The sequence below is a fragment of the Bombus pascuorum genome, chromosome 3 (assembly GCF_905332965.1).
Source record: "Bombus pascuorum chromosome 3, iyBomPasc1.1, whole genome shotgun sequence".
NCBI lineage: Eukaryota > Metazoa > Arthropoda > Insecta > Hymenoptera > Apidae > Bombus > Bombus pascuorum.
Genome location: NC_083490.1, coordinates 18,263,492 through 18,285,941, shown reverse-complemented (window position 1 = coordinate 18,285,941; position 22,450 = coordinate 18,263,492). Strand labels below are relative to the sequence as shown.

Below are 22,450 nucleotides of genomic sequence, written 5' to 3'. Positions count from 1 at the left end.
ATAGAGCGTCAGAAAGGCCCATAAGAAATAATGGAATCTCTCGCTCGCGCCGAGATTAGACGTAAACATACGCGTCGAATCTGTAATAGAGTCGGCGAAGCGGCCATAGGGCTGGCTGAACACCTTTTTATGTGTTTCCCCAGTACCTATGCGGTGCGTTTTCGCGCTTCTTATAGTATTCGCGTAATACGCCATATATCAATTTTTCTCAGTGAAACATTATTAGAATTCTACAGTATTATTCTATGAATTTCCCATTCTGTTATTTAATGAAATACGCACAGTATAATCCGATAAAACAGCCAACGATTTTCTTGCTGATATTTGCAATGTTCGATCAAACCACTGCTGCTAACAAAGAGAGTGTAGCTCCCTTTAGATTAGTCGAGTTACCTGAATATCGAAGCAAGATACCCATTAAAATTAGATACGGTGTATAGACAAGTGGTAATTGATTATGGACAGAATAGATACAGTTATTTGACAATTACAGCTGTTTGTTCGCTGCGCAACAAAATATAACGAAATGTAGGAGATGATTTAAAATTTATGGCCGATACTATATATGATATATCGTGCTATTTCTGAGCAACCATGCGCGTACCATCTGCTGGATATATAGGATATATGTAGATAGGAATTTTACGATTTCCGTGGTATAATAATGCTTTATAATAACAAGATAAAGGTATAAATATCTTACAGGTGCGGAAAATCTGGCCAATTTTTGCGTATATAATTTTTTTGGACATGTACCTCTTATAACAGATAAAAAAGTTAAAAGTTAAAATAAATAGCAGCATCGTATGGAAAATTGAATCGAAAAGCACGAAATATCACAAAGGTTTAGCATTTTAATTTTAATTTCAAATACACAAATAGCAAAATGTATATTCTTTGTATGAAGACAGCAGAAAAGTTTAATAAATTCCTTTAGGAATTTTTACACGATACTCAATTCTATTACCCCAAAGCTTGAAATGTGTGCGATAACGAAACAGCAAGTTAAGATAACTTTTATAGAGATGAAAGGAAGGATATGTGAACAGAATTTTTTGTGTAGACGCTACTTCCGATAAATAGGAGTTAGAAAATTGCTTTTATATTTAGAACCATCGTTTCAAATTCTGACAAATTAAATTTTTCAACTCGCGTGTCTTTTGCTTTATATGGCGAATACAATTCAGTGAATAGAAAATGATCTTAATTGCAAGATCCTAACAATCTTTCCTTTTTTTTACTAAATTGATTCTACTGAACGAAAGCAATGCAACAATATACAGCATTATACAAACCCATAAAGGATTATACGAGCGAACAACAGAAGATAGCGATCTTATGCTTGAAAAAATTTTATTTCAAATAAAAATAAAAAATAACAATTTGGCAAAATGCATTATTTTTAAATAAATTTCTGTTCTGGTTAATTCTTATAAATAATGAGATGAGTGGATGTTTCAAAGTTCGTCTAAGTATAATTGATTTCGCAAATCATGTTCCTAGACTCGTGAAAGTTTAGCATAATATGAGATACTTTTCATAATACTTTTCATTTATCAAACATTGTGTTGTATATCTACATGGATCGTTCAACCAGCGATTAAACGCGACATAAGATTTTCGCGATGATAAATTAAAAGATTCTGTTTCACACATTGAAACGTACCAAGGAAAATAACTTCTTTATCAAAGTAACAATATTTGTGCTTTGCAAGTAGCGCATTCCGATTACTACTATCGCATCTTACAAAGTCCGATAGATGCAGGAAATTTGTTGAAACTTACGATAGGATTAAGCGAATTGTTTGAAAAATGTTCTAAATACGCGAACAGGAACAAACAAAGTGAAATGTTATGTCAATTTTTATCGAAGAAGAAAATGAGGAAAATCTAATACAATAGAGATTATCGAAATAGGATTCCATTCCACAGAAAAAAAACATAGTAACTCACATTTTTTTTATTTTTACAGAGAAGTAATTTAAACATGTCAAAAAAAAGATTAACAAATACAATAAATTTTTTTATTTCTTAACGTTTTAAAATTTAAAGGTTGTTTCACATCATAAAGTTACATACGTAAATATAATTTTACTAAAGTGACGTAATGTTTATCCGATGAAATTACATATTTATTCTTACGTTACAGCAAAATACATATATTTATTCTTATGTACATATACTAAATTTGTATATGATTTATTAGAATTTATTCAGAACGCTGTCTTACAGTGTCACTGACTTAAAAGAGTTCACGTTCACGTTCACGTTCACGTTGAACATGTTCGAGGCTAGAGCACAGATCCAAACTGACTTTCGCTCCATATTCGTTCTGTTACGAAAACCAAGCCCCTCCCACATTTTTGTAGCGCATCGTATGCTCCATTACGTACATTCCGCTCTGGTTGTCACTTATTCTCCTCTTTACTTCCATGCGCATTCAACGAAATTGATTTAACGTTAATTTATCATGATATAACTTTTTACATTTGCATTTTTGAAGACAATTTACATTGCTGAATTTTATTTTCTAATACTGTGGGTATGAAAGGGAATTTCTAAGATTTATTTAACATTTTTTGTCGGTTCCTTTTTCCACCTAAATTTAACAATTTCATTACGTTTGGGGAAATTCAATTATAACACTATCGTAAACAACTTTGTTGATAAAAGTGCTACTAATAATTTGGCCTTAAGGACAAAGAATGAAATATACAAGTTAAACAATAAACAAATCAACTGCAGAAACGAAACTGGTATGAAATTTAGGTCGATATTAAATTAATATTCTTTTAACGATCGTTCCGCTCCAATTTTCATTCGCATTCCGTTCATTACGTTGAAATATTAGTAAGAATTATAGACGTTCTTTCTCGTTGTTGCTTTTTCAATAGAAATTCGCCCTGAAGTGGATAATTGTCGTTGCATATTAAGACGTCACAGATACATATATTATTATTTTTGTTATTAAATTTCACTTTTACTTGGTTATTTAAGAATTATAAGAGTTAATTAAGGGAACTGAAATTTAGAAATTGTTATTTGCATTGTTGCCAGTAACGGGACCAAGTTCAACATATACTTATGATTTCAAGTCAATTAGAATACCTAAGTTTCACCTCACAAGGTTGAGAAATATTACTTATATGAAATAATGATTCCATTCGTTGCGCTTATGAAATATTCCGTTTATACATATGTATTAGTTTCGAATTTTTAATTAAGATTCTATTTTATTTCTAGAGAATTAAATAAAATATCACATTTTTTACAAATTTGTATGGAATTTTAGAAGGGAAGTTGGCTGTGCCAATACTTTCGTTCGTTACTATATGATTCGACTTAATAATAGGTATTTCGTACGTTTCTATCATTATCTATTGTTTGTATTCTATAATAAGAAACTTGTGAGATACAATTTAGGTTGGCCAGTACTACACATACTCATTAGGCAACTGCTGCCCTGTTCCCCTTGTTTCCCGACGAAAAGTACAGTGTCAAGTAGCGGTACGTATGGAATGTATGTTTAACCCAGATCGTTCACGGTACAACATTGTGCTAGACGTTCTCGATAAAATCACGAGCATCGGTAATGGTAGATGCTGGCATGCTGCCGAATGACTGCTCCTTTTTAAAAGTAATCAACCATTTGGTTCGTACAAGGATGTGAAACCTCGCTCGTCCTCGTTTGTATCCTACGTCTCCTCTTTGGGAGTATCGAGCGAAATTGTTGGCACGCGGCGACGATTTTACCAACGAGGAAACTGAGCCCGAGAAAGCGTAACAAAACGAGATAATTATTAACCGCGTGGACAGAATATAACCAGGAAAAGTTGTCGACTTTAATAACATTACAAAAATCGACTGGAGAAAAAAAGAAATCGACAAGTATTTAGTTCAAGAGACGCGTGCCCGTTTCACGTACAACACGCTCGTGTATTACGATTTTACGCGATAAACCATCCGAGAATTTTTTAGTCTACGCTGGTTAAACGAGAGAGTGAGAATAAGATAAGCTGACCACGCATGTTTAGTGGTTATTCTCGTGTTGTAAGAAATGATTCCTTTTACTTACTGTGAACTTACCGTGTATCCAGCGTCCAATTAAGTGAATTCCGGTCGATTAAATTCATTTATTAAGGCTTCAGCTCCATATTGTATCGAACGAATGAAAGTAGAAGAATATAGAAAATGTTGCAGGTAGCCGTGTCTACGTTGTAACGAAACCCGTTTCTTAAATATCGAACACGAGATCGGCACCCTTAAAGTTAACGAGAAAGCACGACAATATTCTCCGCATAGTCGATCCTTATCTACAAAAAAATATATTCCAGTTTCCAGTAGAACCTCCATTATCCGAACGTCTACTATACAAATGTTTACTGTACCAATGTTCTAAAACTAAATTAAATATATATATATAATCACTTCAAATGGAATAATTTCAACTTATCATATTTTCTAAACAATTCGTACGATAATTAGTTGGGAGGAAAAAATTCGTACGGTATATTGAATGAAAGAGAAACATTTCGTATGGATTATCCAGATTTTCAATGTATTAGCTTTGCGTGGGTAATTCCTAAGACAAACTCTAGCAAGCCAAGTAAAATGTAAAATACTTAATTGATCGAAAGTTGTCGGAAAGAAGTGCAATAAGATGGCTATACCAGACTGCTATAATAGAAACAAATTGTTATTTCTTAATCTCATATCTTATTCGTTGTCGATGTTTATGGATTTGAAATCGACTTTCTTCATTGAAAGTCAACATTTGTAAAGAAAATTTTAATTTGTTCGATTTAATGTCTTTTCTCTTTTTGGTTGCTATGTATTCGTGTCTGAAGAATTCAATTAATTAAATGCTTTATGAAGGAATTAATGTTTTAGAGCTTTGAATTTTTGATAATACAGGAATACAATAATTCTGATTTTTGGGTGATTAGGTTTATCGGATTACAGATTATCTCTTACAATTAATTGGCGTTTGAATTTAAAATCTTACATTTAGAAGGAGTATCTGCCTTCGCAAATATTGCAGAAACTTTTCAACTGTTCTCTGGTTTGTTAAAGATATGTTTATTCCATTGTAACCGCAGTTGGATAAGAGCAGACCTCGAGCTCCATGACATAGCATAAGTCGTCGCACGAATGCGGCACCGTAAATTTCAAATATCGTGTAAACCGATCGAACAATGTGACGTCTGACTCTGACGCAAATTGTTATCTCTCCAAGGTATCGATTCTCCACTTTATTCCTTTCCCGTTGTTAACCATATGTCGCACGACGTGTTGCATTGTATTGTTTCGACTAGCGACAAAAGGTTCGGCAGCTACAGGCCGGTAGCTCTCACTCGACGAGTTGAAATGGAGAACCGAGGGTAATTACGCACTCTCTTTGAAATAACCGAACGAGATTCCTGTTACTTGAGAAATGGACGTGTTATACAGGGTGTGTCATTTGGCTCGTTCACGCTGCATAAACAGAATGTCCCGGATTTTTCCTATCAAATAGTGACAATATATTTCATGAATAAAAATAGTGAAAAAAGATCTCATGAATGTAAGTAACTATAAATATAAATATAACTATAATATAGTAACTATAAATTATACACTGTCACTCAGAAGTATCAGGACATTTGGCTGATTTACAGTAACAGTATATACGTGATTTTTACCAAGGTAAAAATAATGTAATGACAAATTAATAATTAAAGAAAAACAAACACTTAACTATATCAATTTCTTCGCATTTTCTTCAAACTAAAGAAATCCATTTACGATAGAAAATCATGATTAGCTTAAAAATGACTGAAAAAGGAAAAGTACGTAGAAAAGGGTGAAACTGGGTACCAAATAGTTGCCAGCGTCACGAACTATATCGTCGTATCCGATTGCGAAAAGTTGACGCAGCCAGCTTGACAAGGCGTATCGCTTAAAAGGTCGTGGACGTACGGAAAGGCCCGCACAAAAGGTATCCCTTTGTTGTACACCTGTCTTTGCTCGGTTGTGTTCGCGTATGCAAATGTAACACGAGCATACGTGCCCGCATGGCACGGCCACGCTCGAGTGTTTGCGCGTAACGTCATAGTCGTGAAGCATTTTCACGTGGATACGTAAGACTTTAATAACAATAGCCATTATGATAGGAGATTATTATTTTGTCAGTTAAATCTAGGCCAGTAAATAAGATAAGATTTTGTTGCGCGAGGACAGAATATAATACATTTCTCGTTTCTAAACGTAAAAAGTTTCTGGTTTTTATACCTTTTTATTATAACGTATTTATACGTTCATAGTGCAGCTATCGCATATACCCGGATTTTTTTTAAACACATGCAATATTCATTCGCATCTTATTCGAACGGGTAACATTACGGAAAAAGTCAGACACATATATCATCGTGATAAGAACGTTAAATGATAACAATTAATCTACGTAACACCATGATTCGACGCGTGGTGACGTAACGTGTAGCAATAAGTAGTGGCTTTCCCCGGAAACTGAACGATTAGTTGGTTTACACACGTTATGAACACTAAATGATATTCCAGTGGAATGATGAGTAACGTGTTTGTCAAGTTTATCGTTGTTCTGGATCTTGAATTTCCAAAATTAAATGTCTGAATAGTACATAATAGAACGTTATTATGGGATGATGGTTATTCGAAATGTAATAAAGTTTGTAAAATTCTATTTTCACTTCAAATTCGGAAAATTGAAATGTAGACTAAATTGTGAATGAAAATAGACTAAAAATTAATAAGTGGCATGAAAATTCTTGAAATATGCATGTTATACTCTCGATCTTTAATTAATTTATGCACTAATATATATTATTGCTATTATATCTATTACTTTGTATGCACACTATAATTTCTATATTAAATTGACATGTCTTCTTACAAATTTGATTAATATCGCTTTAATACCGTTATTTCAATTTTATACTAATACGTGCATCGAACAAAATAAATTGTTCGGTAAATAAATAGTTAAGAGACTGCTTGCGTAACGGAACATTGATATAGTAAGATATTTGAACAATTATATAATATCTAAAGTGACATTTATTAACATTAAAAGCTAACACTATGGATTAAAATTAATTAAAAGATGATAAACTATCCGAATTTTAAATATCAGAATAGGAATATAAAACTAAAAGCAAATAACTCTTTTTCCCATCTTAATGCTGTATCGCTGTTCTAATTCTAAAGCTACTAATAATAAATGGATAATGTGCAGCGATTTACGGATAAAAGTGTACATATGATATTTACATGTTATGTACCACAATTCGATTTTGTTCCGCGTGTATCTTTACAACGATCAGCTCATCGTTATCGTTGCCGTTATCATTGTCCTATAGGTTACACCCAGATAACGAGCAGTCTTTAAGAGAACGGTTAGTTCTACGTTTCTTCTCGCGGAACGCGGTCTTTGTTCAATCGCGTCGCGTTGGTGCGCGCTAAGCGCGTGTTCGCGATGGTATTTTCATCGTTGTTGTATCGTTGAACCACTCGAACTCACCGTGTTCTCGCCAAATTTACGATTATGCGATAAATCTCGCGTCATCGAGGTAATTTTTACCGTAGAAGCTATTCTTCACGGTGGTTATTCAATGTTTAGCGAATTAATGAACAGTACTGAATAAAAAGAAAAAAGAAAGAAGGGAAAGACAAGGTGACGAAACGGAAGGACACACGATGCAACGACTCCAAGGAAGATTGATTTACATAACCGATGGGATATCTTCCTCGAAACGCGAGTTCAAGCCTGTTGAAGTCAATTAATTCTGGCCAATTAACGCCATATAGCGTCAATTACAGATTCGTCGAGTCACGACGATGTACTCCCAAGAAATCGTAGTACCGTTACTCTCAAAGTTGCTTTTACAACAACGTGGTCGCATTTCTGTTTCGCCATCTATCGTCTGTCCCATTATTTGTCAGCTTTTATATTTCTATAGAAGTTATTTTCTTTCTTTCGTTTCTCTTTTTCTGTTTCTTTTATTTAATCCTTTTTTTTTAACAAGACATTTGTGATGCGTGATCAACAATCCGAACGTTCAACTTTATTCCTAAACTATATATGTATCGAGCTTAGTTACGTGTGTTTGCTAACGAACAAACGTATACCATGATGCGTGCTAATAGCGTAACCAGCTGTTACGGATACATGTGTCGAATGCAAAGACGGAAAAAATATTTTCGTAGCGAAACAAGATACGCGTTTTGCCTCAAAGAGAACTGTCAATTAAATAACAAAAAATAATCGAATATTGCATTCGTTTTGCATTTTACAATTGCATTTTAAAGAAAGACTATGTCTCATCGTGGTTTGAAGATACAACTTTAGTACCGAGATACCTGAATCGGAAGAGTATATCTGTTTCATTTCTGAGGAATGCTAAATTTCTATTGAAATATGTACACATAACGGATAAAAGCGGAACGTGGGATAAAGAAAGCAGAAAGAGAAATAAAAGTAAAATAAAGTAAGAATAAAAACTCAGTGAATTATATGTATATGTCAGAATTCTGATTGTAGATCAATTCAACGGCTATAAAATTCGTGAAAAGCTTCTATCATTTGAAACACGTTTTCTTGTTCCTTCTATTTCACCAATCAACAACCTCGCTATAAACTACCGATAATTCAAGCTAACGCAAACAATCCGTGTAAATAAGCATGATCACAATAACCAGAAATCCGTGAGAGATATTTCCTCAACAAGGAAGAATGCGACCCGGAGAATTCGATGAATCAACTTAGAAGTATCTTTCTTAACAAAAATATCGGTTCGTTCTCAACGGGACAGAGGTATGTCATTCGAACAGACCACTGTTCTTTAAACGAAAATACGGCCAATAATAGACGATCTGATCGATGCAAAGAAGCAGAAAGTGATGTACAAGGTGATGAAGAAGTCCTGTGTATATTTATCTCGAAGTTGCTAAAAAGGGTAAATAATATATAAAAAAGGAACGAGGTGGGCAGAAGAAGAGAATCATCGAAAGAATGTCGTGCAGGAAGAAGATCGACTCGAAACTCTGGCTGGAGTATACCCAAACGGTAAGAATCGATTGTATTCGTGCATCGTGATAACGGTTATCCGTATCCCCCAGACCTAACCGAGGGCTAGCGAACCAGGTTTCTAAGGTAACCGAGTTAATAAATCGATGAGACGTTATCGTGCAGGATTGAGTTCGCTGCTTCCAAAGCGAATATTCCCGTTGATTGTGCCTTTTTTTGTTTCTTTCTTTCTTTCGTATTCTTTTCTTTCTCCTTTCGTTGTAATAGAGTCGTGATCGTGGACGAGACAATCGTTTAACACTTTATGCTATTCGATGCTTTTATTCATTCAACCCTTAAGAGTATAATTTTTCCAACGATAATAAAGCATTTTGAGTTTGACACTTTCAAATATCGGAGAAAAGTAATAGTTTCCTTCGTTTCCACTTGTTTAATAACAATAAGAATATGTATCATATATACAGTGTATAATAAGCACTGTGTCTGTGAGATTGAAAAACATACACTGCTTTGTTACCATATAGCAACATTATACATTTAAAGGTTAAAGCGAGCAGTGAAACTCTCCTATTACGTCGAGAAAATTACATCTCATCATGAGATTCTCATGTTTCTTCCACTAAGCAAAGTTTAGCGAAAAAAAAGAGAATCTTGAAGAACATTCTCGTTTAATATTGAAATATTTCCATTATGATGAGCATATTGTTTATTTGGGAGTCGATTAAATTGTATGAGATACATATGTTACTCGAGTATTTCTTATTGATAGGTAAAATGTTAGGTAAAACAGTTCCGTCAGCATCGAATTGTCATTTCATAAACTACGAGTTTTTCTTTAATTAACTCTAAACGCTTGTGATTAAAATATGCTCGATATAACTTCACGAGTCATGACAAGAATAAATTCTATAAATGAAAAACATTTAATGGCAGTGTTATTATTATATTGGTTTTGGGAATAAAAGTTGCCCTACTTTTTACTTAATATCAAATTTATATAACGAAGTTTATAAACATTTCTTGAACTGATCTGATTCCTTTCTCCCTTTTTTCTACCCTCTATAAAATTAATAATGATACTTTATAGAAAGTCTACAAACTGTTTACAAAATTTTTATAAAGATCACAATTTATTGAGATAACAGTTTCAGTCCAATTGCGTGTTTACATATTTGCGCGCGTTTTACTATCTAACATACTTCAAGTACAACAAAATCACTCTACATACATAAAAAAATGATTAACATCTCAACAGGATAATATGCAAAAATATATTTACGGATGTAATAATATACTTTTCATCTCATTCATAAACCATAGTAAATAGTTCTTCGATTTTCCTAACTTCGTGAAGAATTTTAATAGTATATTATAATAATATATAAATGATATATGAAGAATTTTAATAATACAGTAGAACTATTAACTTCCGTCATTTCTTTACGTAGCTGTACTTTTCTAACACAAAGCGATACTTACTTAAATATACACTTGACCGTTTACATCAACAAGAGGAACAAGAAGGAAATTAATAACATACTAACATAATAAAAATAACGTAGTAGCGATATACCAAAGCTTCCCGTTGCAATATTCTTCGCATAAATTCCGGAATTAGCAGGCGTAAACGGGGCACATTCGTATCGAGATCCGTATTATTAGTTATTTCCGATGATTACACGTTGCTAAATCACGAGGTGTCAAAAAACGTCAAATCCCGCGCAAACGGTCGGTAGATGGTTGTCGCCAGTTTCCGCTCGGCAATTAAGATGTACGCGAATTAAAGGTATCACGCAGAGGTAACTTCTACAAAAAGTCTGTGCGAAGGTCTCGACGAAGTCGTTACGGAGGCAATTGCACAACCACGGGCCAGGCGCCAACCGGTAGAATCTCGTTTTCTAGGACAATCGGCGTTCCTAGGTAGTGGAGAACGATCTTATTCAGGGCAAGATCAAGAACGACCGTTCGTGTCGATAACATTCCAACGCCGCTGATATTCGGTGTCGTTCTGGGAACTTGAGAAACTTTACTATAAATGGTACTCATTCTGTACGTGTAAGGCTTGATTAAAATTGATAGACTAACTTGATACTTTTTTTATGTACGAAAGGATTAAGATTCGGAGGTGGCATACTTCTTTTACTTTTTTTATTGATCATTGGAAGATCGTAGCCAATGTGGTTAGTCGGAAATGGAGCGATGGATTTTCTATCTCCCTACTGGAAATGCGAGAACGATAATTTCATCAACTGCTTCTTTTGGTTAGAAGATACTATCATCTTTTTGAATAATAATTTATACCTACATAAACTGTCAACACTTTTTTGCAAAATAATCGATTTAATTCGTTAGAAATCTTGCAAAATCAACCGCAAAACTCCGAGAATGTTAAGTAACAGGGACACTACTATCTCTCAATAATAGCATACCGTAATCCTGAATACTACTCGAGTCAGCTGTTCGTTACTTTGCTTCCCGTGACGTATGTAGATATCTGAGCAAGTTAACTTCACAATTTATCTAAAAAAGGACATGTCGTATTCATTTTTATGTTATATCTAGTCTATAGATAGTCTTACCTGTTTTCATTCGATCACGAACAAGTTATACATAGAAAAAGTGCGCACAAACATTCGTGCACGCGTGAACGCGGAACAGGACTCTTTCTCTCTCTCTTTACCTGCTTTTCTTACTTTCTTCCTTCTCTCCGTCTGACTCTGGCTCAGGGCTGCACTTATAACTCAAGATTCTTCACATTTTTACCAACCGTCTATTATATATGTACGTATAGACAACAGAGAAAGACATTTTTTCAATACTAATGAAAATAAAAAATATTTACTAAATTATAAACTAAAAATGTTAAATTATTGTTTACCATCATAGAATTTTTGTTTTGCTTCGTTTTCAAAATTACAATTCTACATATATTGTAATTTCATATGAATATTTTTGAAAGAACCAACTTTTTATAAATATGAATTTTTATTAATTATGTACAATTATAACAGCTTACATAAATAAATATAGCTTGTTGTTAGAAACCGATTAGGAAATAACTTACTTACGAACTTTCAAACTTCTAGAATAGAGTAAAATAAAAACATTCAAAGTATAATAAACTAAAAATACGTTATAATAATAAATTCTCATTATATTAATAATAATAAATTCTAGTTTTCTAAAAATTACAAAAATTTATATATGATCGTGAAGAAAATTGTTTTCGAAATCCGTGCCTGCTTCAACCCTCTCCCTATCATTCTTTACTCCCTCTTGGACCTAACTGTCCACTCGCCGACTGACCAGTTTGTATCCAAAGTTCGTCTCGCCTACATTCTGTTTCTGTTACGTTATTCGTATGTTCGTTTGATATATCGGTCGTGAATGCTCGATCCAATACAGTTAATTAAAGGAAGAAAATGAAGCAGGAATTTTGTAATTATTCACAAAAGTAATCGAGGTGCTCTCAGAATTCGAAGTACAATATGTCAGGTACGCGAAAACGTTCGGTCATTCGCGCTGCCGTTCGGAAAGCTTCGGTGACCTTCGGCAAATATCGACTGTTCTCGAGAGCGCTCGTAACCGGCATCCTCGAGGAGACGACAACGCACGACAGATGCCTCGAGGTCCAGTGACAGAATGTTATGTCGAAATCAGGTGAAATTCGGCTGATTTGTGCGTGATTGTGCGAAAAAATTTATACGTATATCATGCCGGTCACGTGCTCAGACTTTCTTGATAATATTGGATAATTGTGCTTGCCTGGAAGACGGAATTTAAGGTAACAATGTGCAGGATATAATAAGAATAACACACGAATGTTTTTTTAATGCAAAAACTACTGTACACGGTAGAAGGCTTTTTAAGCATCGCGAGTCTATAATTTCTACCAAGCACTCAATTTTTATACTCGACGTGATCGATGAAAATGCGAAATAAACATGCGTTTGGTTTGGACACAAAAAAAGAAAATTGAATTACGCGCTCTTGTTGTATGATGTAGTAGGGATGCATTTGATCGGCAGTTTCTTACATTGGATTTATAACGGATACATAGCGATTTTTTAAACGAGCAACGGTATGGAAAAAGCTATACGTAAAGTATGTCGTAGACTTATTTCGACACGACCTACTATATCTACCGAACGATGAATCAGTCATTCTTTAAAGACGTTTTCATCGAAGGTCTTGTTGCAGTCTTTGTAAAAGTATCCATTATTTACTCCAAACATAGCGACTGCATATTGTATAACATTAGAATAACGATTGAGCGCTACGGTTTACCTAATACAAACTGAAAGACTGTATGGTTTACATTAGCCTAACTTACAGAAACAAACGATACAATTTATCGAAGCGCCATATTTTTTTATCTTTAAACGGTATAACGAATCGTGTGATAATTATTGCACGGTTTGTAATAAAGTAACGTGATGCAACCAACGAAGGTTGTTTAAATGATGACACAATTCTACACTCGTAATTGCGAGAACTACTATGTGTACATGCTTGGTTTGCGAAATCGGGAATTCTAATCCATTCATGATATTGGAAGTCACCTGTAAATTAAAAATTAAATGGTTATCAACAACAAATCATTTCGACATATATATCGGTGATTTTAAGCGAAATTATTATGTTTTGTTCACGGATCTCGGTAAAAAGCACAAGGGATCGGAAGAAATGTGATTACTTACGTATACTTATTGCGCGTTTCGTGCGATAATTGTGGATCTCTATTCGTGCGTTACACCGTAACACCGGAGAAAGTGTGTTTCTGAGTTATTGGAGAAGAGAATGTAGCGTTGACGTCACTTAAGAACAAACGTGATCCTCCGTGCATTCCTTTCCGCGAGTGCATTCTTTTTCTAAAATCTCCATACAGTTATTAAAAAAACGACAAATATACAAATGAAAAAAGAGTTTGCGGTAGTTAAGATCAGACTTGCTAACCTCAGCACTCGCTTCTGGAAATTTGACGGATATTGAATGTGTTAAAGCGGGTAACTGTATCGATACGAGGTGTAGATATCTCGCTATCCAGCGACCGGAGTTCATCCGTTGACCTCCTATCGTGCACCACGATGGATCGAAAAACCGTTGGTCAAGAACGGAGAAAGTCGTAACACACTTTTTCGTCACCTCCGTGAGCCACTTTAAAACTCGAATTTGATGCAATCATCGGCGTCAAATTTTCAAAGACGCGTATACTGTATCGAGTTTTGACATTAAATATCATTACTCGATTTTGATTATTTATTTTGAAGTTAATTTCGTGTCGTTTCATAGTTTCATAAATTCAAAAATATCGATATATAAAAACCTATAATCAAATACAAAACAAAATTAATTCGAGTAAGCCTGATCAACATATTTTTTAAATTTATTGCTATGCGTTCATCGCTTGTAACATTTTATCAATAACCAATATCTATTTGAAATTCACTTCGTGTTAGTTGTTAGACGTTGATTCATACAATTGAATCAAATTTTCTGCTTTTTCTTCATTCATGTTAAACTATACGTTATGATCAGTTACACGAAACCGCTGCGTTTGCTCATTTAACCATCAGCATTCAGAACACGGACACCTCATCAGATCGCGCTTTCTAAATACATATTATAATATACCTTCTTGCGATCATGGAGATTCCTCTGACGTCATAGGACACGAATTCATCGTGGTTGGAAAAAGTTCGATTTTGAAATATCTGATGTGTTGGTGTCACGTGTACCGGAACCGGAATTTGCATACCATCTTAAATAGCTATGTCGTAACTCAGAACATTTAGATGAACTATACAATGCTACGCTTACGAGTTATATAATCGTAGTAAATAAGTCTGAGACAGTTGGTATCTCAAACAATTAGTTTCTTCATATTTTTCATCTTAATATCCATCTGAATATATAATGTTGGAAAGATTGTCTAAATATATAAGGTGTCCCGTTTGAATCAACCGTTGCGAATATTTCTGAAACTGTTGATTTATTATGTTTCGAGGGACACATAATTTGACGTAATTTTTCTGGAAATGGTGGAAAGATTATCGAAATATACAAGGTGTCCCGTTTGAATCAACTATTGCGAATGTTTCTAAAACTGTTGATTTATTATGTTTCGAGGGGCACATAATTTGACGTAATTTTTCTGGAAATGATGGAAAGATTGTCGAAATATACAAGGTGTCCCGTTTGAATCAACCGTTGCGAATATTTCTAAAACTGTTCATTTATTATGTTTCGAGGGGCACATAATTTGACGTAATTTTTCTGGAAATGATGGAAAGATTATCGAAATATACAAGGTGTCCCGTTTGAATCAACTATTGCGAATGTTTCTGAAACTGTTGATTTATTATGTTTCGAGGGGCACATAATTTGACGTAATTTTTCTGGAAATGATGGAAAGATTATCGAAATATACAAGGTGTCCCGTTTGAATCAACCGTTGAGAATATTTCTGAAACTGTTGATTTATTATGTTTCGAGGGGCACATAACTTTACGCATGAAAGATAAGCAAAGACACGAAGCTGGTCTATTCTGTAAATTAACAACTAGAACCAGAACTGTCTCCCATATATTATATACGTATCACACTTTGCCGTTTACTTCTAGCACCCCGTAATCAAACATACGAGTTCTTTAAAGCAATGACTGACTGCTGGCGTAATAATACCGGTAGTTCGTAGCACGCCATAAAGATCGCAAAAAAAAAACAAGCTATCTTCTGAAAGAGCTTGATTCGTTATGTCGCAACCGATAACTTAAAGTTAGTATGGATTGCGCTATAATTCGATCGCTCGAAAACCCGTATAGGGTGCGGGGTTATTTCCCCCGTGATGAGACGAAGAAAATAGTCGAGCTATTGGATACGTTTTCCGCTACGGCCACTGTATAATTACACTTCGTGGAGCTGCGAAAATTTGTGGCTTTCTGCGATCTTCTGCCTCCATAAATTTACTGCCCAAACTGCCAGGCACATTACACCATTGACAACAAACCTCCCCAGTCATAAGACCATGAGTTCTACTAAAATACAAAACTCCACCATTTCTCCGTTCGATTATTACGGTTGCCTGTTGTTTTACTCGAGATACGAGGCTTCTACAGGCAGCTGTTACTGCATTGAACCGGCAATTATTTTCAAATAAATGCTTCTAAATTGGCACATGATTGGTATCTTTACTTTGAGACGCTTTCCCTAGAATCTGTCCTAGAGGGTTGAATGATAGGGAGTGAGTTGGGCTACGTTAAGGCGTTATGCACATTGCGTATAGGTGTTTCTTTTGTTGTATTTAGTGCGAAGAGAAGAGTGTTATTATGTGTAAAACTTTCTGTCGAGAAGATATGGAGCTGTGCGAATCCTTCCCTTTGAGTTTGCAGAGCCTTTTGGAACATCTTTAACTCAACTGGGATACTTCACCGCTAAAAATTGTTTAAAGACTTGACAGAAATATGAAAGAATCGTTGTTTAAACTAAAAGTTGCGATTAAATGTATTTCTATTCATTTATGAAATAATCCATCTCTGCTTTCCTACATTCGTTTTGTTTATCAAATGAAAGAATAAATTGAAATTTATAGAATAGATTCATAGTAAAATTTATTAAATTAATTCATTAACACTGTAAAGTTATATCCAACAAATCTTCAAAACGGTTCTTGTAAAAAAATTATACAAGAACATGTTTATAATATTATTTTTGTAATAGAAGATCATCTCTCTTACCGTAGTGCTATCAGTTATTGGATTTGTATTCTGTGTTCTAACGTTAGTTTCCTAATATAACATAAACACCACAAAGTTTAAAGGCTAAATCGATTTCAGGAATTTCTGAAGCGAGCTAAATGCTACTGATGCAAAATAACTGCTAAAGTTTTTCCAGTTGCATGTACATTGGGATATTTGGTAGAGCGAAGCTAATTTCTACTTTGTTACTCGCCGAGCCCAGCAAAATCTTTTAGTTAAATACAGAACTGAAACCTGTTTGATCAATATTTGATTATTCATATCTGCAACCTTTATGAAATATTTAACAGTAAAAAATACTGTTAAAAATAATTCAACATTGTTACCAAAAGAAAATTGTTTAATCAAAAATATTTCTTTTTTATATTAATACATTCTTATTCTGCGTATAATAATTTTACTTGCTCTTTTAACTTGTAATATATTTTACTCTTGATTTGACTTTCTTATGCACCGTTATCCCATTGGAGAAACCAAGACGAAGTAAAATAGACCTTAAGTTAAAGCTCGGACAATGAATCCCCTTTTTATTTCGACTGGTTCCTTCTCTTTCATGTTTTTTTTTTGTCTGCTTGGCTTACCAGCTCCTGCAGGTCAGGTCCTTCCGGTCTTCGTTGTACGGTCCAGCGTTTCTACTAACCTAGACGAATTCCAAGGTTCCTTCTTTGAAGTCAACTTTCAACATTTTTCTTCCCGTGCAACAAAAAAAAAGGCTCCACGCATTTCGTCATTCTCATTTTTCTACCTCGGGTCACAACGAATTCCACCGAATTCCTCTTTTGAATTTAACTTCGAGAATTCTTTATTTCTATTCATGTACACGAACATGCGTTCAAATAATCGACTTAATTAACGATAATTTATTATTTTTATACGTGTATTATACTTGTATAAAGAATTTAAATTATTAACCGTAATTAAAAAATCGTAATGAAGAAGAAAGATACATTTAATTATGAAATCTTGGTAGAAGAAGCCACTGTATCAAATTATTTTTCAGATGGAAACCGAGGTGCGAACGCTCAAGCAAGAGCTGGTTCGTACTCAGGAGGCCTTGAAAGCAGCCACGAAGAGATGCCGTGATCTGGTGAAAGAGCTGGACAATCGCACTGCGAACCACGAGTCCGAAAGAAGTCTTCGAGATCAGCAATTATCGCGGATACTTCGTGCTCTGTTGGTGCTGGAGGCACGGCTGAAGCAAGAGCAGAAATCGATCAGACAACTACTTTGCGAAAAGGACAATGTGATCAAGAACCAGCAGCTTGAAATCGCTAGGCTCAGACGTTACACCAAGAATTATATCAAATGCAAACGCGAACAGACCCTTGGTAAATCGTCAATGAAACTTAACACGGCAACCGACATTAAAAACAACGATTTGCAAACGACCAACGCCGATGTAAGTTTCGAGATATTGTGATTTAATTAAGGGCCTCGTAGCAAAAATAGCCCTCAGAATTCTTGATTTCTTAATAGCGCATTCTAGTAGTCTCCTAATTCTAATAGTCTAATTGACTTTTGCAATTTTTTATCTCGTTTCGTATATTTTATTGGCTTCGTGATGAGTTTGTAGTATAAATTTAATAATGCGACAAAGAAACAAACGATTCTTGAGAAAAATCTCTATTCCTTATGTCAAAGAACATCTTTGTAATCACATAAATATTCGAAATACGTATGAAAACACATCAAGATCTATCGAAATTCTAAACTGGCACAGTAAACAACTGTAACGAGATCTCGTTCTTTTTTTCATTTCAGGCAGACTCCAGGCAAAACAGTGGAATTAGTAAAGACATTCAAAATCTGAAGTGCGAGATAATCACAAAACTGAATTCATCGGAGATACCTGTTGCGCTCGAGGAGTTGGACAGAGGGGTGAAGAAGACGCACAGCTTCGCTGGGAGCGATATTTCGAAAACAAGTCTGACGAGCAGCGAAAACACGGATGTGTCTATTATCACAACCACCACAGAGGGCAGCCCCTCGTTGCTCAGCACCGAGGGTTTCTGCGAGGGCGAAAGTAGCGACGTATCACCCGGTTCCACGCTGAACAAATCCAATAGATGTACGCCTACGATGGTTACGGATAGCGAGAACGAAATCACAATGATCTACGATGGTGATGATGATGAACAGACGATGATGGTTGAAAACGGTTCTAAATTGCCGAGGAAAAAGCTAGGGATCGGTAGATCGAGGACACAGAAGGCTTTGAACGAAACGGACATGATCGAATCGACGAATATCGCGAGAACGGAAAGTAAAGACGACGGAATGGACTGTAACTTTGTGTCAGAGGACGAAGAAAAAGAACAAGAACCAATTTATGTAAACGCTTGCAACGAGACAAACTCGAGAAATTTAGAACACACAGGAAACGTGATCGCGAAAATACCGAAGATGAACGAGGATTATAGTAATAATAATAATAACAGTAGCAATAGCGGGAGTAATAATAATAATAGTGTGTAAGTATTTGTTTTCTTAAAAGGGTACATGTATATCAGGCATTTGCCGATCGTGTAAAATGTTTATAACATTCGTTAACGTAAATTAGTTCGGTAGAGACACACGAGAAACAAAAAATAGTTAAAAATCGGAGCAATATATATGCATAAAAGAAAATTCACTGTCCGTTGTGTTTGTACGTGTTTGCTAGAAACAAATGTCTAGGTAATGCTATTCTATGAATGTTTGCAATATTTTTTTGTCAACATTTATGTAGTTGCAGTAACGGAAGTGAATACAAAATCCGTATAAGAACAACACCTAATAACTAGAGCTTATATGGTAGGAGTCCAGTAGTTTCTCGATTCCCGCTATCTATGATTTTTCTATCAAGCATGGAATAAAAGTTCAAGTGCTAGTAATTGAATTCACTTGACAGGAATTCAGTAAATTATTCGTCAAATAAAATTTCGCACCAATAAATTGTAGGTGACAGCCACTTGAGACTTAGGAGTTTGGGAGAGAATATTCGTCGATGGCCTGGGTAGCTTAATTGGAGAAGCACCCCGCCCGATAAACGAAAAATCCGCGTTCGAATCCCGAAATCCTCCCAGCACCCATCGGCTGAATATTTTTCTCTCTACGAAATAGAATTCAGATAAATGGAATGTTGCTATAATAGATGGTTATAGTTCAATATATTATATATTCACATTGTTATAAAAAAATATTTCACAACGTATTTTTAAATTTATATTTGACTTCTATAGATGCCTAAAAATGGAAATCGAAGAACACAACGCAGAAGAGACCAGCGGGAACTGGTACAGCGACCCTGACGAGGATAAAGTCAACGACGACGTCTTTAGGCACAGCACATATCGACCGAATAGCAAACATAATTCCGTTTTGGAGTGTGTTAATCAGATCCTGTTACGAGACATGGAGGAGGAAGAGAGTATTCTTTCCATACCTAGGAGGTTTAAACATCGAGGAAGAATCGTCCGATTTCAACCAGCTAAATTATCGGATATCGAGTCCGTGGGATCTGAAATGGAGAGGAAGAACTCTGAAGAAGGAATTACAGAAAAAGAATTAGCTAGCAACGAATTGACCGATGTTTCTGTAAACAGTTTCGAACCCACTGCTACGGAAGACGAGTTTGGCATGAGTCTTACTGAAAGTGCTTCTTCAACCTCAAATGTTGCAACCACGATCACGAATCATGAGTCGAGTCTTGAGGAAGAATCGGAAGAATCAAAGGCTATTCCGATTGTCATTATAGAACCAAAGGTCGAAGTGGAGGAGACGAGACACACGAGTTTCCCCTCTTCACAGGTGATGCAAAAGACGAAAACGTCTGTAAATGCGTCGAATCCACCTTTAAAATTAGAGCGTATCGAGGAAAAGACTTGTCTGCAGATGTCTACGAAAGGATTAACCATAGCGAAAAATTTGGATTATGAGGATATCGAGTCACTTCCGGAGATAATATCACCACCTCCTAAAACACCTCCTGCGTTGCCTCCCAAACCGCAGTTCAAGAATAACACGTTAATCTTAAAAAAGATTCCTAGCCCCTCGTTTCTCATCGATGAGACGCGTAAAAAGCAACAGCTACTTGAACCTAGTTCGTCTGAACATAGCAAGAAGATATTCGGTTTTATATCTTCTCCTTTAAAATCTGCGGGGATTAACGTATCATCTGCGAGAAGTTTAAACTTCGACGATGCGATTAATAAAGTTACAGGGAACAATGAAGAGGGGAACTTCTGGAAAAACAGGTTTAATAATGTCCGATCTTCATTCCAGACGCGTCAGAGCGTCAGTCATGAAGCTAGCGGGGAACAAACCAGGAAAATTCCCAAAGTCACTAACATCGTTCGCCATTTTGAAGAATTCAAAATTGGCGGTGAATCGGAGGATCAAACAAAAGAACGCACGAAAACCAAGGAGAAACATGTCCATTCAGAATTTGATCAGGAATTTGATATCAGACAAAATTTTGAAGAGTTCAATTTGGATGAATGTGATTTGTCAGATGATCCGGATAGACCAGAAGGCGATGGATCGGAGAGGCTCGGTAATCTTGGGGCGACGGTTGGTCAGAACGAGAAAACTGCCGCAACCAAAGACAATAATAATGTTCCTCTTGCTGCGAGCAATTCGAGCAGCGGCTACGATCACTTCTTAGAAGCTACAGGTCTTAGCAACAAATCCATATTAACACCATCGAGGTTGCTGAGCAACCACAAGAGTATGTTAAAGCCAAAAGACGTCAAATATAAGAATAAGATCAAAGCGACAGCAGTTATGGAAAAACATGGTGTTTCCACGACGAACAATACTACCCATATTAGACATTGGACTGGCCCATTCGTCTGACGACTGGTTCAAGTTTTTCCAAAAAATCTGTTTCGACAAGAAGCATCTGCTGAAGGAACTTAAATTAATAAGCAAACGAAAAGTAGTAACCATAATATGAATTAGTGATCGTTAAAACCGTACTAGGAACACGATTCATTAAGTGCAAAATGTAATTCTGTAAATTATTAATGTTCTCTTTCCTCTTTTTAATACCTTTATCGGATTTTTTGTTACTAAAGAAATTGTGGAACGTAGAAGTTAATTTATTTATAGCACCTTCAATTTAAAGAATACTTGAATATGTTGTATATTTTAATAAAATGTTGCTTACCTATTTATAGCATTACTAATTAAGTCACAATGAATTGAGTAATTAATAGTACATCGTTGGGAATAGCTTATAAACGTAAATACTTACATATGTTAATAAGCTTTTTTCACTATGAAGTGCCACAAGTAAGTTCATTTACTAAAAATCAACGTTTTTGTTATTTTTTAGCTAAAGTTGTACATCAAAAATTGAAAATATTAAATTATTGTGATCTTAAATTAACCTATAATTACGTTCATCATCCAGTATTTTGTAAAATTCTAAATATCAAATTCTAATCAGTATCTCAACCAATTGTTAGTTAAACCTTGTAGCATTTGAGAATTTGTATGTACGTAATTACGGATTAACTATTCATCAACTAAATGATATAAAAGTAAAATATACGTATTCTATAAAAGTATTAAAGGCATTCATTCGAGGATAAAAGTAAGGATGTACTTATTTTTTGTTGGAAATAAAATTAAAGATGACTTTATTGAAAGATTCCTGCGTTTGATT

At 35.0% G+C, this 22,450-nt stretch overlaps 2 protein-coding genes and 1 long non-coding RNA gene across 7 annotated transcripts in view; 1 reads left to right on the top strand and 2 right to left on the bottom strand.

Moving 5' to 3' along the window:
* Nucleotides 1-2,568, bottom strand: part of LOC132905517 (CIMIP2 protein CG18335-like) — a 31,896-nt gene extending 29,328 nt beyond the window's left edge. Inside the window, exon 1 of the mRNA XM_060956898.1 lies at nt 2,231-2,568. Coding sequence (XP_060812881.1) covers nt 2,231-2,361 — 131 coding nt within the window. The 5' untranslated portion in view covers nt 2,362-2,568. The remainder of the gene's footprint in view (nt 1-2,230) is intronic.
* Nucleotides 1-22,435, top strand: part of LOC132905503 (uncharacterized protein DDB_G0284459-like) — a 47,581-nt gene extending 25,146 nt beyond the window's left edge. For 2 of the 5 annotated variants that reach the window (XM_060956848.1, XM_060956847.1), the window contains exons 2-4: nt 17,801-18,199; nt 18,562-19,271; nt 20,022-22,435. In XM_060956848.1, the coding sequence (XP_060812831.1) occupies nt 17,801-18,199; nt 18,562-19,271; nt 20,022-21,636 (2,724 nt within the window). In that variant the 3' untranslated portion in view covers nt 21,637-22,435. Of the gene's footprint in view, nt 1-7,399; nt 9,083-12,340; nt 12,828-17,800; nt 18,200-18,561; nt 19,272-20,021 lie in introns of those variants that run through there. The other 3 variants (XM_060956851.1, XM_060956849.1, XM_060956852.1) reach the window with 3 other exon arrangements.
* LOC132905533 (uncharacterized) lies at nt 12,821-14,298 on the bottom strand. The gene is made up of 3 exons (XR_009657817.1): nt 14,000-14,298; nt 13,744-13,908; nt 12,821-13,605 (listed from the first exon to the last, which is right to left on the bottom strand). It is a non-coding gene; the product is annotated as an uncharacterized LOC132905533 (long non-coding RNA).
* Nucleotides 22,436-22,450: the final 15 nt, after the last annotated feature.